The following is a 17,517-nucleotide window of genomic DNA, read 5'->3' on the forward strand; positions in this document are numbered from 1 at the left end:
TTTTTTCTTATGATAAGAACTTTTAAGGTCTAGTCTCTAAGTAATTTTCAAATATGCAATAGAATAGCATTAACTAGTCACCATGCTGTACATCACATCCCTAGGATTTATTTATCTTGTAGCTGGAAGTTTGTACCTTTTGACCCCCTTCACCCATTTCTCCCACCTCTCCATGCCCCTCCTCTGGCAACTACCATTTGTTCTCTGTGTCTATGAACTTGTTTTTTGGTTTTGTTTTTGTCCACATATAAGTGAAAGCATACAGTATTTGTCTTTCTCTGGCTGACTTACTTCACATATATATCACAGTTTCTATATCCATTCATCCATTGGCAGATGACTAGTTTGTTTCCATATCTTAGCTATTGTAAAGATTGCTGTAATGAACATGGAGGTATCTGGATTATTTTGAGTTAATGTTTTCATTTTCTTTGGATAAATATCCAGAAGTGGAATTGCTGGATCATATGGAAGTTCAATGTTTAGTTTTTGTGAGGAACCCCCATACTGTTTTCCACAATGGCTACACCGATTTATATTCCCACCAATAGTGCACAAAGCTTCCTTTTACTCCTCATCCAAAATTCAAGAACATTTTCTCTCATATTTTCACCAAAAATATAATGAAAAAATGACGTCAGATAAAAAACTTATTTCTGTTCATTCATCCTATTTTCAGAGTAAAGAGACTTGTTTGAAAAAAATTCTAATGAATTAAAAAATGATTACCCTTAATTGAGGAATTTCAGACTTTTTCTTTTGCCCTTTTCTATATTGTTTGTTGTTATACAGTTTTATATAACATGTGTATCATATGTTCAAAAAATTTAAAACTCAAAAACTATAAACAGCTCTAGTTAAAACTATAATTTTACTTTTGGAAAAAATTTAAGAGGAAATAACTTACATTTTTTAAAGACACAGATATGTAAACAGTGATTATCTCTAACAAAATGTAAGCAGTGATTACCTCTCAGTTGTGGGATTTTGTAATTTTAATTTCTTATTTATGCTTCCCTTTGTTTCCCCCAATTTCCAGAACAGATGTATGATATTTGAAATTGAAATTCATATAATAAAATTAAATAAGTTACCTTCAAACACATACACATATATACACACATACATAAAACCAACTCAAAAGCACTAGCCCAGATGGTAAAGATCCCTACATGTTAGATATATACAAAAAAAAAATGATGTAAAAAAAATTTCACATAAAATTCAAACCACAGCATCAAATGTTTCTGTTTGTTTTGGTTTGATTTGTTTTACCTATGTCTTCATTTTATTTACAATGTTTTTTATTATTTTTATTGAAGGCTGATTATAGGAAAAGAAGAGAGAGAAATGGGGAAACTATAAAAAGTTGAATGACTCATGGAATAGAAAGAGTCAAAGGAATGTGTTCGCAGATGAGGGAAAAATATAGATGAATCATGGAGCTTACTCATCCATTTCTCTTGTTTTGCAACAGGATTTGGTAAAGCAGATGACAAACAGTTGTCATGAGTTAGGCCTTTTTATTTAAAAACCCACTGGTCCATAAATGAGCCTCTATCAGGCAGTCTGTCTGAGATAACGGGGATGGTAAATATATGTGTCAGCATCAGCATCCTGCTGTCCGTGTGGTTCCATGAAGGACAAATGTTCTAACAAAACCGACTAATGAACCACCACAGCGCAAGACTCCTTTTCAGTGGCTGAGTATCTTAACATGAATACACTGATTCACTGATTTATTTTTCATATACCAGGCACTGTTCAATGAACAAGGGAATCTTTAATGAACAAAACAAAGGCTTATGTTCTTAAGAAACTTAATTTTAGTGGGTGAAGACAGGCTACAATAAATAAATGACTCAGAATATGTCAGAGGGAAGCAATTTCTATGGGTTAAAAAGAAGTAAAGTGATGGTGACTAGTCATGCTGGGGCAGGAGGTGAGTTGAGTGTGAAATTTAGGTTGCAGTATCAAATGGGATGATCAGAAAGTGATATCTCAGTAGATGTGAAGGTTATGAAATTGCTAGAAATTGCAAGAAATCTGGAGAAGAACTGACCAATCAGAAGGCATAGCTAGAGAAAAAGCTCTAAAGAAAGAGCATGCTGGCTTGCTCAGTATAAGTGATTCAGAGTAAAATAACAGCAGAATAGTAGATAAGGGGGCTAGAAAGATAACAGGTTATGTAATGACATGTCAGTCACAGGAAGGACTTAACACTTTTACTTTGGTGGAATGGAAATACTTGGCAGAGTTTTAGCAGAAAAGTAACATAATATGACTTATGTTATAAAAGGATCACGTTGGCTGCTGTGTAGAAAATAGACTGTAGAAGGAAAGGATGGAAGAAAGAGCTTTATTATGAAACTATTATAATAATCTAGGCAAGAGGGGATGGTGAGTTCAGTCCAGCATGCAGGTATCAGAGCTAATGAGAAGTGAGCAATTATTGGATATATGTTAAGGAAAAAGCTGAAAGGTGAGCTAGATATGGAATAGTACAAGAAGAATCAGGGCAGGGTGGTAAAGCTCAATGGTAGAGCACACACTTAGCATTCATGAGGTCCTAGGTTCAATCCTCAGTACCTCTGCTAAAAAATAACCAAGAAAGAAAAAAAGAAGAAAAATCAAACACAGCCCAAGAGTTGTTGTCTTTGGTTTTTTGAAAACACTGGAGTAACAGGAAGGATGAGCAACATAAATTGAAAACCAGGCTTTGAAGGAAAGAATGGCATGATTTGACAGCCTAGAAGGAGAAGGCTACTTTAGGTAGTAAAAACAAGTGAAATAGCTCAAAACAGTTAGCAGGGCATTAGGTGAGGCGTAGGTGGGCACGGCAGTCTTCTTTAAAGGAGTAATTTGTTACTGCCTGGCTTTGAAGCTCACACAATATCCACTTTTAAATTTATTTATACTCTACTTTCAAAATTGAAGTGACACTGTGACTATCAGAAAAACAGACATTATGAAAACAATGAAGAAGACAAGAATCAAGTTCTGAAAAAGGAGAGTCAGAAATGGAGCTCTATGACCAAATCTTCTGCCACAAAACATTTAAGTTGTACAAGGATTGCTGCTGTGGGTAGCTTTGCCATGTGCTTTCTCTGGCTCAAGTTTTGTCACCCGCCTCCCCCTTTTTTTGCCTGCTTGCTAGTAAACATTTATGTTTAGCTAAGTCTTATCTCCTTTCCACATAGTGGAGATGAGATTGGGAAGAGCTATACATAGCGTCCTTTTAATTCGAATCACCAGAGGCCAGCAATACTTACCTGGACACTGTTAATCTGCCGAAGTGTGAAGTGAGTCCCCAACAAAGACACAGCCAACTGAAACAACACACAAACAAATGCATTACAAGTTCAACGTCTTCTTCTGAAGCCTTAGTGACTGCTCGTTCTATTAATTTCCCATCAGATTTGTCTGCTTCTTCCTGTCATTAGTCACAGCATCACACAACAACTGCAAAGCAACCTCTACACCTCTCAAGTTGATTTTTAAATTTTTTATTGTAGTGTAATTGATTTACAATGCTAGTTTCTGGTGTACAATGAAGTGATTCAGTTATATATATAATTTTCTTTCAGAGTCCTTTCCATTATATGTTATTACAAGGAATTAAATATAATTCCCTGTGCTATACAGTAGTTTCCTGTTGTTTATCTATTTTATTCATAGAACTGTGTATCTGTTAATCCCAAACTCCCAACTGATTTTAATAAAAAACAAACCATGGTCTAAAACTAGGCATAGGTCCTCTTTCCTAGAAATGTAATTCATTTTGTGAAGAGACAGGAGGAAGACAAAGATGTACGTCTCTGAAAGTTGGGATTGTTAGGTGCTGACAGTATAAAAGCAAGGGAATAAAAACCCACTACCTACTAAAATAAAAACCAAACCTTCAACAACATTCTTGAGTCCCTATTCTGTAAGAAGGAACGCATCTAGATACCAGCGAGACAGAACATCTGCAACATAGCCCAGAGACTTTAAGGTAACACAAATGTTAATAGGAACACACGAAAACAAGAAGTTAAAGATCTGAAAGACCAAACAGAGGAAACTTTTAGGAACATCTTTGCCTTTCTTTATCCCTTTCAACCAGAGAGCATTGCTCTTCCTCTGTGGAACAGAGATGACATTAAAGACTTCATTTGATTTGAGCTATTAAAAAGGGCAGAGCTATGCAAATGAGAGTTTGAGTTGCCAGAAAGATCTCTTCAACCTTCAGCACGTCCTCCTACTGTTTTAGAGCACTCTGTTCTTTCTGTTATCTTATTTTCCACCAGTATGTCTTCATCCTGATAATACGCTGAGCTCTAAATATAATTTTAAAGTCAATGAGTGAGAGGTCAAGGGGAGAAAAGCTGTCAACCAACAGATTGTGTCTTCCCCCTGAGATGTCACTCTTGCAAGGAAGAACAAAAGAAAGGACCTTTTAAAACATCACAATTTGAGATAAGAAATGATTCCATTCAACTTCGGCTTGAACGAGCTCTGACTTCTTGGTACTGTATTTTCTAAAGGTCTGGATTCTAAAATCCATATATTTTAATTTTAATACCACATCCTTGTGACTATATTTCCTTGCTTTCTAAATACAATTTCATTTTCTGGACTCGAGTATTTGGAACCAGACACTTGAAGGGTTGTGTTGCTAAGAGACCATGTCATTGGGTGAAAATCAGAAAACCAGGCTTCTCTTTGCACATCTGTTACTAATTGCATGGGGCACTGTGGAAATGACTTAACATGTTATGCACATCCATGTGTTCAAAAAATTATCTTTTTATCAACTATGCTAAAGGATCAAATATAAAATCCTATTGTAGAGCAGGAAATTATAGAAAGTTATTAGTAATAAGAGAAAAAAATAGTTTAAAAAAGTAAGATTATTTTGTCTGTGGCCATTGTAAGCCACCTACCCTGAAGGCTTCCTTTGTGTTTTTGATTAATAATAATCTTATTATTAAGATAGAATTCCAATATACCTAATAACTCACCGACCCCTGGGCAACCACCAAGTTACTTTCTATCTTTATAGATTTTTCTATTCTGGACATTTCCTATTAATTAAATCATAGAATGCATGAGCCCTCGTGACTGGCTTCTTTTGCTTAGCATAACATTTTCAAGTTTCATCCATGTTGTAACATGTACTTCATTTATTTTTATTGTTGAATAATATTCCATTGTATGAATATGTCATATTTTTGTCTATCCATTCAACAGTAGATGGACATTTGGGCTGTTTCCATCTTAGGTGATGATGAATAATGCTGTTATGAACTTTTTTGCAAGTTTTCATGTTCACATATGCCTTCATTTCTCTTGAGTAAATATCTAGCATTGGAATTGCTGGGTAACATGGTAGATCTAAGTTTGACTATGAGAGGAACTGACAGACTGTTTTCCAAAGCGGCTGTACCATTGCCATTACTACCAGCAGTGTATGAGGGTTCCAGTTTCTCCACATCCTCTCCAACACTTGTTATTACCTGTTTTTAAAATATTTTTTCTTTTTCTTTTTTTAATTTTTTAATTTTTGGGTGTGAGGAGATAATTAGGTTTATTTATTTATTTAATGGAAGTACTGGGGATTGAACCCAGGACCTTACACATGCTAAGCATGCACTGGACCTCTGAGCTATACACCCTCCCCCCCCCATTACCTGTTTTTAATTTTATTTTATTACAGCCACTCTAGTGAGTGTGAAGTATCATCTTACAACAGTTTTGGTTTGCATTTCCCTGATGGCTAATAATGTGGAGCATCTTTTCATTTGTCTTTGGAGAAATATTTATTCAGATCCTTTTGCCCATTTTAAATTCACTTACATGTCTTTTAATTGTTGACTTGTAACAGTTACTCAGTGTTTTTTCCAAGTGTCCAAGTCCTGTTACTCCTGGTACAATTGATTTCACTTGATGAAGGATATATCCACTTGCTCCCAGGAAGCCACTATCTCCTGCTATGATTTTTTCCAGTAGAAAGTTCTTCCATTTGTAAATAAGGATTTTCATGGTAAATTTAAGCTGGCGTTTAATTCTAAACAAAAATCGTGCATCTGGAGAAAATGAAAGCCCATTTTGTAGCCCACTCTGGTTCCTTTATTCGCAGTAGATGCCACGGAGCTTGGAGACAATTATTTCATTGCCCCAAGTGTTTAGATCTGAGTAAACTAGTAACTAAAGTGCATTTTGCTTATTTGAAATGGAATCTGGTATGTTTTAGACTTAAGTGCCTCTTTCCCTGTATATTTTAATCTCAAAGTCATCTCAGTCCCTTTCAGAGACAGACCTGACAAATCTTTGAAATAAAAATACTGGGAGATGTGGAAAATGTACTTAAAATTCTTTATCTATTACAGAAGAAAAAAAGTCACTTTTTGTTCCCTGCATGCCACAGAAAATGAGCAGTATCCCCGAGAATGAAATCAAAAGCTACCTGTGATGTATTAAATTGTAAAGGTCTAAGTGTCTTCACCAGCAAAAAGGAAGCCATAAAATCTTTCTGAATGTGAGAAGGTCTGGAGTAGAGGGAGCTTTTGAATTGATCAAAGTGAGATACAGTAAGTTCTACCATTTATAGTGACCTGGGGCTGCATCTCTCCCCATCACCTGAGAGAGCCTTTTGTTATGTGGTGGTATCGCACAGTATTCACTCTTTCCCTGCTTCATAGGTAACACCTACGCAAGATTTCAGATAAGATACAGATTTTTTTCTTGGATAGACACGCCCCCTTTCCTTTCAACAATCATGTATTTAATACCATCTCTTCCAGGTCCCACTTCCCCTCACCAAGTTATATTTTATTATTAGTTTAGCAGGTTATACTCCAACTCTCCCACTCAAACACAAATTCGTTTTTTAAGAATATTCTTTTTTTTAAAGAGCTTATGTTCTATTTTTTATTATTGTATTATTTAATTATTTTTTATTTTGGTGGGGGGAGGTAACTAGGTTTATTTATTTTTAGGGGAGGTGCTGGGGATTGAACCCAGGACCTCATCCATGCTAAGTAAGCACTCTACCACTTAAGCTATATCCTCCGCCCAAGAATAATCTTAAAGGGGAAAAAGTTTTCATAACCAAAGGAGTACAAAGGGATTGTAGACTAGCATTCTTCCAGGAAAATTTTTGTTGCTTTATTGGACATTTTTATTTTTTTCTGAAGATGATAGCAAGTATTTTTCATGGTCCTACTCAAATCAGAGGAAAAAATAATCTGCATTTGCTTGTCTACATAGGTTTTTCAGAGCCTCACTTAATTTTTTTTTTGATCAAAAACTGTATTGCTCAGTTAAATCACTCACCTAATTTGTTCTCCTTAATCATGGGTGCTGATGAATAAGCCTGTTCTACATTCAGTAGGAAATTTGTTATGAGCAATTGTCAAAAGAATACGTCAAATATCATAGGAGGGTTTCAAAAAGAAAATAATTCCAAAAATATTTCTGAATGATAGAAATATAAAAAACCTCCCAGCAGGTCGTTTTTTTTCTTTCTTTCTTTTTTCTTTTCCCCCTCAGCTTTATTGAGACATAATTGACACAGAACTTTAACTTCCAGGTGTACAACATCATGATTTGATACATGTACATATCAGAAAATAATTACTACAATAAGGTGAGTTAACATATCGATCACCTCAGCTACCATTTTTGGGGGGAAGAACATTTGAGATCTACTCTCTTAGCAACTTCCAGGTGTATAATATAGTATTGTTAACTATTGTCTCCATGATGCACATTCGATTTCCAGAATTTATTCATCTTTTTTTTTTAATAGTCCTCAGGGCTTATCTGGGTATCTTGGATCAAAGTGACTCTAAGTGAGAAAGTTGCTGTTTAGCATATTGTTAGATAAAGTGGGATGTGTGACAGTGACTAACCCAGAGATTCCATGCCAACAAACTTGAATCCATGTTTGTTTCCCATGAGAAGTGGGAGCAGGATGAGTGGTGCTGGGAGCAAAGACTGAAGCACTGAAGGCCCTTGTGGGGCTGTGTTTCTTTTCCCATTCGGAGAGTTTCTTGGCTTTGAGTTCTCTGGTGTCAGCAGGATGGTTTGAAATCAGCATTAAAAACATAAAAATATGTCATGTTATTAGACAAGTAAGTTTTGCGGGTATCAATTTTGTAATTTTCCTAATGTAGAACAGGGGCTGTTTGTGCCTGACCTGAGACAAGAGAAAACACCTCACGGCAGTATGATCAAGGTGACCTCTCACTTTCCCCAGGCTGCCTCATGGCCTTGTGGAAAACAGAGTGAGCGCCTGACCAATCTGCTGCTTCCTTTGCTCGAATTGAGTCAAGGAGGAGCTCTCGGAACGTTCTCCACTGGCTGTAAACTGTAAACAGGAAAGAATATGTTGCCTATTTCTTCATGTTAATTTCCCGATTAAAAAAAAATTTTTTTTTAATGAACGAGTTTCTGGCCTTTATAAATCCTGCAAACTTTTGGAAAAATGACTGCAGTTGATCACAGACAAGATAAATGAAATTCAACCAGAAATATATCAAAATTAGTATTTCTTAGAGTTTAAGATTCACGTAAGATGCTTTCAGTTGCAAGGAATAAAAAATCCAATCTAAAATGGCATAAGAGAAATGGGACTCACTGGTTTCAGGTAGTCACCAGAACTGAGTTCATTCTTATTCTGATCCAGTGGGGAATCAAAAGAAAGTTCCGTTCCCCCAAGTTTTCAGTTTGCAGATCTGAAGCTCTTTGACCATCATGGGCCAAACTTGATCATGTACCCAAATCTCAACCACCTAGTGTCTGGGATTTGGAAAAGTACAATTGGATTAAACTCATGAGGACATTCTCAGGAGCTCAAGATAGAATCAGTTTTTCCTTTTCTCAGATATCGTTAATGCTTTGGGCTACATGTAATAGAAACTCCATCTCAAATTAGCTTAAACTATAAAGATACTTAGCACCTCACACGGAAGGAAGTTCAGAGAGAGGTGTTGTCTCCAAGTATATTTAAAATAAGACTCTGGCTTCTCTGCAGTTTCCTCAGTGCTGTCTTCCTCCATGCATTGGCTTTGTTAACATAGTGTGGTTTCTGGACTTGTATTATAAGCCTACCCACGAGGTTTCAAGATGGCAGAAATAGCAACCCAGATGACACAGCAGGACAAAGAAAAAGCTTTTACCCCAAAAATGAAATAACATTTTTTGTGGTTGAGCTGGTTTAGGTCATGTGTCAACTCTCATCTGGTATCAGTCACCAGGAGAATGCCATGCTCTGTCTGGCTGAAAGCTGGGTTCCTTTATTGGCTAGGCAGGCAGGATTAATGTAGTTGGTTTAGGATTACTGACCACTTTGGAGCTGGAGATGTACTTGCCTTCCCCGAGAATCACAGAGCACATGGAGAAGGCTGGAGACTTGAACATAGTTCGCATTTTGTACGAAGGAGGAAGGAGATAATAGATGGTGGATACTCAGCCATCACTGGTCAGGACATGTCCACATCTGACTGTTAGGAAATTCAGAAAGGAGAAGAGAGAAGTTGATGAGGAATACGGAGACGAATGATTTTTTGTGACAATGTGACAATGCTGTTTTCTTCTTCTAACATTTGACAAATAATATGCATAAAAACTTGCCTGAATAAAATATGGCAACTCAGGAGCATGACTCTAGAAATAAGTGGATTTCAATTTCAAAAAATATTAAAAGGAGCCACCACTTACCTGGTTTCAGTTCTGGACAGAATTTGAGAATCCTGATGATATTCAGAGATTTTTTGGTATCAATTGCCAAAAACTCCTGAATAAATTTCCGGTTTCTCTGCATTCAGTCAACACCGATGCCCAGGGAGAGACCATCTCCTTTCACTGCATTATTTTACGTAAACATGTTTTATGGTTCCTAAAAGAGAAATTTTCATTTCACATTAGCACTTGTTTCCTATCACGATGCATGACTGGCAATAATAGCACCTGCAGCAAAGGAGACAAAACCACCCAGAAATTTATTTCTCAGATCAGAGCAGATTTCAGTTCTGATGTTACCATCCTCTTCCTGGACCCCTCCTTTTCTCCACTGATCAGCTTCCTTTCTGACAAACAAAGCACAGGCTCACAATGGATCACACACCTTGATTGCACTTTGAGAATATTTTACAGGTTGAAGTAATTTACTGATGGAGTTAAAATAGGAAGGCATTGGGTGTAATCTTATCAATATGTAGTAGAGACGATTTGGAATTCACAGAACCAAGATTTTCTGTTCTAAGTTATTTTTCTAATATTTTGTTATTTAGTGATGGCAACTCATTAGGTAAAACCAATCCAATAGTGGAAAGGTTAGATTAGACTATATTTTGTAAATCTAATATAGTCAACTATTAATCTCGAACACAATCCCTTTCAATTAAGAAAAGAAAGAATCAAACTAGCATTTATTATATGCTAACTACTCTACTGGGTGGTTAGTCTCACTTTTCTCAATATCTTTATTTGGCTGATGAGTAAATGTGAGGCTCTGAAATCCATGATTTTCCTAATGCTTTCAACATAGCGAATGTCCCACTGTGAATCACCAGGAAAACAGAGCAATGAGCTTCAATGAGGAAAGGAAAAGACACCACAGTTACTAAATACCTAGTCTGCACCCGGCACTATGCAAGGCAAATACTTACAATATCTCACTCTCCTCATCTAACAGACAAAAAAATCATGACTTTGAAAGATTTGATAATATGCCCAAATGTGATAATGTGCATGGAGAAGCAAGGAGTCAGGGGTTTCCAACCCCAAGACCATTCTCACTTCTCTGTACCACTGACAACTTGCCCTGAAGCACAGCAGACTAACATGGAGGTATTCATATGGGAGCTGAGCTATGGGGAATCAGGAATACGATTTTTAACAAATACAAAGCCCATTGGCCCAATTAAAGACAGGGACATGGGAAAGGCATGGCTTTTTACATAAATCGAGGAATGTATGTTGTCCTCTCCTTCACTAATGGCTGTTCTGAGGACAGTGCACCTGTAGCCTGAGAGTTTCTGAAAAGGTAGTTTTGAAAATGCTTCACTGCCTTTGTTTTTCACAAAGTTGATATGTAAACTACAAAATAGTAACTAAGCTTTGAATCCTGCAGACAAATCTAGTCTTCCTGCATGCTGCTTTCCCTCTCCCGTTGATACTATAATTGATTGGGCTAACACTTGACATAAACTTGTGAGTGAACACATCGGTACCTAGGTCTCACAAATGATCCTCTTGTGTGAGGTTGAGCTATTAGTAATGTATATTTGTTATAAATCAAATATTTCAGTTTTTCTTTTTCTATTTAATTACGAAGTTTGACATTTAGCTCTTCTGTCTAGGGCAAAGGTCTTTCATGAAACCAATCAGTACACATGACTCTTAGAAAAGTAACTCTTTATCTCTCAAGTGCCATAAACAATTTATTACCTCCTCATTCAGTCTTTTATCAACATTCTAGTGTCCTCGACTGTGGAGAATTCCTTTAGTCAGTCAGCTTGACAGCATCTTTCTCTATGGCTACAAATTCGCAGGGTAAAAATAATTGCATGTCAGAACAAATATCCTGAAAACATTCCATTGGCCTCACCTTGTTAAAAAAACAGTACTTGAACTGAGTTTTGAAAACTAGCACCTGACTTAGAAAAGAAAAATTTTCCTTTTTTGTTGTCTTCTTCTTTGCCTTTGATCTATTAGCATTTTGTCCACAAAGAACAGCATGCAATATTCAGGTTTTGTTGGACAGATTAATATATAGTTCAAGGATTACTCAAGTTCTCTAGGTTTTATTTTTCAAATACCATAAAAAGCTACTCTCATCCAGCTATTTGACAAACATTTTCAAGTGTTTTTGCAAAATATCGAGGCATGAATCTTGAAGGGAAAAATTTTCCGTTTGAATTCCTCTGTAATGGAAATGCAGGATTCTACTGCCGTCCCATATTTGGAACAGTAATTTATTCTTTGTAACCAGCAAAAGCCTATGGATTGTCAGGACTGTTAATAAGGCTGGAAGCATTTAGGATCCCTCTTTAATTATCCTTCCTCCAGGACCATATATACATCCTTTAAACTTCAGGGATTATCAAGTTAAACTCCATTTTATTGGATTTTTTTTTTCAATAGTTGAAAAGTAGAATGAATAATAGATGGTAAAGAAAACCCCTGTGTATGAATGAGATCTGGTGTCCTCTTGTTGAACCTTGGCAATCTGAGTTCTGTGCACAATACCCTACATAATCTTTTAAAAACATGATTGCAGAGCTTATATTCAGCCCTCATGCCTCCTGACGTTCCAGCATTGGATAACAGTGTCTTCCAGAACATTCAACTGTTCTTTCTTAGTTTCTACTGTGTTTACCATTTTTATCTCTTTAGCAGTTTGCTGTCCTTTCATCTCATAAAAAATCTGGTTGTTTCCCTAAATATGAGCATGTGAGTCTGCTCAAAAATAATGTATTGATTTGGCCAGAGTCAAAGATGAATATTTTCAGCCAGTTATTTTTCATACTTTTTATGAAATCTATAACAATGTCAATAGTGTTTGAAAAGTTAAGGGAGGCAAACATGTCAGCTTCCAGAATGAAAATCCTGTCACTGAAGGGCTGTCACAGGACAGGGAGAGGGAGAGTAGGGAAAATTAGCTGAGGAGAGAAGGGATCTGAATCCATAGAATGCAGGACGCTTCACATTTGTTGTGGAAACTTCAATTCAGCGTAGTTAATGGAACCACCACCTGATGAGACAGGATGGGGGGTCCATCCCCCACTGCCTCAAACCCATAAGAGGTGAAAATTATAATTTAATTGAGTCTTTCCTCATAAGGGAATGGATGTTCAATGACTGTAAAACTTAAGCATGTTCTCTTCTGTCTCCTAACTTTCAGGATTTTATACAACTCAATTTTCAAGCTAAGATGTATCTGAATATAAATTAAAACTCATCTTTTTAGCCTAGGGGCCTGGGAAATAAATTATAATAAGAGGCATAAAGGTAATCTTAAATTTTCTTAGTAGCCACATTAAAACAGTTAAAAGAGACAGGCAAAATCAACTTTAATAATAGATTTTATTAAACCTAGTATGTTCACAATAATATCATTTCAATATTAAATTAATTGGAAAAATATTGAGGTATTTTGCATTCTAGTTTTCATACTAAGTCTTTGAAATCTGGTGTGTATTTTACACTGATGACACATCTTCAGACTTAACCAAATGAAGTCTAGCCAAATAGAGTCATGTGATGGTGGCTACTGCATTAGCATAGATCTAAATGTCCTTAGACCTTCTCCAAATATCTTGGAACATGCATGTGTGTTAGGGAAGTAAGATGTTAGGCATAAATCATTTGACCACTTTATTCCTTTAACATTTGGGGTTTGGGGAACAACATTTTTCCTAGCTCCCAGATGTATATATTTTTTCAAGTAGAAAATAATGCAGTGGTTCTTCCTTAATCACAGCATTCAGCTCACCAAGAACTTATTTTAAAAAGAGGTTGCCATTTTTACAATTAAGACAAACCCCTGAGCTGGAAAGTAATTTTTCTTTTCTCAATTACAGGTAAGCATCTGAAATTGAGAAGTCTAGTATTTTCTTTTTTTTTTTTAATATTTTGTTGATGGATTGATTTTTTTATTATTTATTTTTATTTTGGCAGGGCAGGGGTTGGGTAATTTGGTTTATTTATTTTTAGAGAAGGTATTGGGGATTGAACCCAGTAGTATTTTTAATTAAAGAAAATCTTATGGGGTAACAGAATACCTGCTTAGATTTCATTTGATGAATTTCATCGTCCTGCAAAGAAATTTTGAATTCAATTAAATGGTCGGTTCCTATGTTGCCTTTTTCTTTCTTAGTGCTATGATCATTATCAAATGCTGATTCATGAACTAAAAGTAATAAAAAATTGATCCCAGTATGGGAGAAATAACAGCCCAGCCAATAACAGATTTAAGAACTTTGCACAACTGCATGTTAGTTTCCTGATCATGTACCTTCTACCTTTACTTCTGTCACTCTGTGCTCATTTTTATCAGTGCACACTACCTGAATGTTTTGTAACCCCCCTAAGCAGAAACATTTTTGGAAGGGTCCTTTGGACTGTTCATTAAGTTGGCACTTGGTTCTTACATTTGTGCTCTGGATACATATATATTAATAAATTTATTCAGGCAGTCAAATATATTTACACTGAAGTTGTGTCTGGCACAGATATCTTAACATCTCTCTATCTCTGACTTTTTCTCCCTGTACTGCAATATCACTTAGCCATCCTACTTAATGCCGTCTCCAAAAGGGAATTCTACTAAGAAGGTGACGAGATGTGTCAACAGCAAGCTTACAGAACAGTTTCCTAGAAACTACTATCTGCAAAGCTAAAATGTGTAAGTTATTTTAAAATAATACCTCATTTAGTCCACACTACAACCTTATGAAATGAAGAGTATTATTACACCGAATTTTACAAATTAGGAAACTGAGGCACAGAAATGCTAAGTAACTTGCCAATTGCCTCGAGCTATTAAATGGGTTTGGACCCAGGCGTTCTGGTTCCAGAGCCTGTCCTCTTAACTACTACCCCACTCCACCCTGTGTAAGCAAGTCTACTTTATTCTCAGCTTTATTTTTGATGGACCTTTCCAATGAGCCTGAAAGGAAAAAAAGACCACTTTACTGCATGAAACACACAGGAAATATTTTATTAGCTTCTAGATGGAGAAAAGGGTAGAGTAAAAATGTTTCAGTAGAAATCCACGGCCCTCCTCAAGGAGCCCACTCGGGCACTCGTGGCCCCCCAGTCGTGGTAGTGCCTGTAGTCCCCCGGCCGCAGCAGGTACTGCCGCCCCCGGTAGTTGGGCATCTCGTAGAGGACCCACCAGCCCTCCAGCACATTGAAGGAGTGGATCTCACTGAAGTGGAAGCGGTCGTGGAGTGAGGAACAGTCCTCGGTGATCTCCACCATCTGGCCCCTGTAGTCCTCTCGCTCGTAGATCCTCAGCCGGTGGGAGCTTGTCTGTGGATTCAGCGATCAGCAGGTGGGGAAAAGTCAGAACACCTAGCCTTTAGCAACCACTCACTCACACCCCTGGGGGGATGGGCATTGCTTTATCTTTCTTGTATCAAAGGTGACAAAATTAAAGAGACTGCCAACACTAGGGCTGCTGTGTATGGTTGGATAGGTTGTACACTGCAAAATGCAAAAAGGAGAGGGAGAGTATAGCTCAAGTGGTAAAGCATATGCTCAGCATACACAAGGTCCTGGGTTCAATCGCCAGTATCTCCTCTAAAAATAAATAAATAAGTAAGCCTAATTACGCCCTCAAAAATAAATTTAAGAAATTTTTAAAAACACAAAAGGGCACCATCCACATAGACAGTGACATGAATGGTATTCCCTAGAGTTTTTCTGGGTCACCACCAATATGAACCATACATGCTGGCTCTATTTAGTACCATTCTTAAGTAACAATTTTTCTGTATTTGTTTTGCTCTTTCCTTTATAGACTTATGGTAGTCAGGAGCTCTCCTTGGAAGATATAAAAATAATTAGATATTTTCATAAAAAGACAAATATATCCCTGGCAAAAGGCATGATTTTGAATCTCAGTAACATTAGAAGAGGCTGGGGAGAGAGGAAGTCGAATTGCTTTCCCCAAAGTGAGGTACAGATTGGTGGTAATTCAGCCCAGGCAAATCCTTAATCCTTTCCTTTCTTTTTAAGTCCTGCTGCTCCAAAATCCTAAAGAGTAAGAGCCATTAGAGGGTTCAGTTCTCAGCTCTAGTATATGCTCCAGAAAAGCAGTTTTAGGTAATTAATAAAAACAGAAGTTCAAGATGATGAAGGAGGCCTGTCTAGATCAAGAGATTATAAAACCTTGAGAAAAATGGAAGGCAGGCTGTTGGTCCTGAGCAAATCCTGTCTGTCTTTTCTTGAGCACTTCTTCTTTTATCTGCTTGTTCCTTCTGAGTGGGTATCCATTCCATGTCTTCCTTCTTCCACCATTAAATCCTCTTTAGGAAGGCTGTCATAAGCAATTCATTCTGAGGTATAAAAAACTGCTAACAAGACACCTTCCACGGTTCGCAAAGGACTCACATGTATGTTACCTAATTTGATCTTCACAACAGCCCAACACATGTGCAGCAACTATTCTAAGTCTTTTTTTATGAGAAACTACTGACTAGGGCTCTCGGTCTATAATCAGAAAAGGCAGGACGGGAAAGTGGAAGCCTAGATTTCCAGGCTCCTAATGCCAGTCTGGGTCCTGTTGAGGCATTAAAGCCTCTGCGGGGTTTCAAACTTCCCCACAGTGGCACATTATCCACAGGACTCTGTCATAGTTAAATTAGAGCATCTCTAGCTGTGGAATTCCAGGCTGCTGGGGCTTTATTTGGGTAGCAGTGGGCTTTGCAGGAGCTACTGGAATCACATTGTTAGTTATTTGTTTTGCCTAATCAAAAAGCAGGACTTGTAGACGCTTGATATTGGAGGAGTGGGTGGCTTGTCCGTGCCAGGCAGTCTCCTTTGGACCTTATCACAGCTCTATGAACTAGCTGCTCTTACTAGCGCTGTCTCACTGATGAGGACAGAGAGAACCGGCCCCAGTGACCAGTCTCAGGCCGCCTGAGTGTGAGTCCACCTGCTGCTTGTTCACCACCTCTGCCGTAGACGCTGTGAACTAAGGCCGTGCACTACTTTTTCCGAGTAGAGGTGAGTTCAATTTTAGAAAAGGAAAAGAAAATTTCACTTAAAAGCATTGCATCGCATACTTTTTCAGTGAAACCTTCGAGGTATTAATAAAGGGAAAGAGAACCCAGTGAGGGCCAGCAAAAGAAGGCCACCGCCCTAGATAATGACTCCCGCGCCTGGAGCGCTGGGGTCACTCGAGGGCCCGCGGGACCAGGGGAACGGGACTCACGTGGGGGATGAGGCGGCAGGAGCGGATGGAGTCGCTGAGGCCCATCCACTGCTGGTAGTCGGGGTAGTCCCCGCGCCGCAGGAAGTACTGGCAGCCCGAGAAGTTGGGCTGCTCGTACAGCATCCAGCAGCCGCTGTCCACGCGGATGGAGTTGCAGCGGCCCACGTAGGGCTGCAGGTTGGCGTGGTCGCTGCTGCACTCGTAGTGGCGGCCCTGGAAGCCCCGGTCCTCGTAGAAGGTGATCTGCAAGGAAGGGGAGGAGAGGGCTCAGAGGCCAGGCTCGCAGCCCCCGTGTGCGGGGCCCCTCGCGGCCCGGGCGCCGGGCTCACCTTCCCCATGGCTGGAGCACACGTGCGGCGCGAGCTCAGTGCGGCGGGGCCGGCGCGGCGGGTCTATATAGCAGGAGGGCTGCTGCGTTGGCAGGAACAACACAAAAGGGCCCCCGGGGGAGGAGGATTTCCTCTCTCTCTCTTTTCTATATAATGACGACGGGGGTGGGGTGGGGGACTTATTGTATGTTTTCTCTTAGACTCTCCAGAGCTTTCGAACTGATGACCCGCGTAAAACTGTCACTTGGTGCCTCTGGG

The 17,517-nt window shown here is 38.3% G+C and overlaps 1 protein-coding gene across 1 annotated transcript; it reads right to left on the reverse strand.

The window, feature by feature from the left end:
* Nucleotides 1–14,751: 14,751 nt before the first annotated feature.
* Nucleotides 14,752–17,268, reverse strand: LOC105073004 (gamma-crystallin F). The gene is made up of 3 exons (XM_074363228.1): nucleotides 17,260–17,268; nucleotides 16,931–17,173; nucleotides 14,752–15,024 (listed from the first exon to the last, which is right to left on the reverse strand). Exons 1-3 carry the CDS (start codon nucleotides 17,266–17,268, stop codon nucleotides 14,752–14,754), a joined length of 525 nt encoding a protein of 174 aa, XP_074219329.1.
* Nucleotides 17,269–17,517: the final 249 nt, after the last annotated feature.

The sequence above is a fragment of the Camelus bactrianus genome, chromosome 5 (genome assembly GCF_048773025.1).
Source record: "Camelus bactrianus isolate YW-2024 breed Bactrian camel chromosome 5, ASM4877302v1, whole genome shotgun sequence".
Taxonomy (NCBI): Eukaryota; Metazoa; Chordata; class Mammalia; order Artiodactyla; family Camelidae; genus Camelus; species Camelus bactrianus.

What these genes read in the sequence shown, in the direction of transcription:
- LOC105073004 (XM_074363228.1), bottom strand. An exon ending in CCTGCCGCCTCATCCCCCAC is followed by an intron (nt 15,025 to 16,930) that starts GTGAGTCCCGTT and finishes CTGAATCCACAG; the next exon opens with ACAAGCTCCCACCGGCTGAG.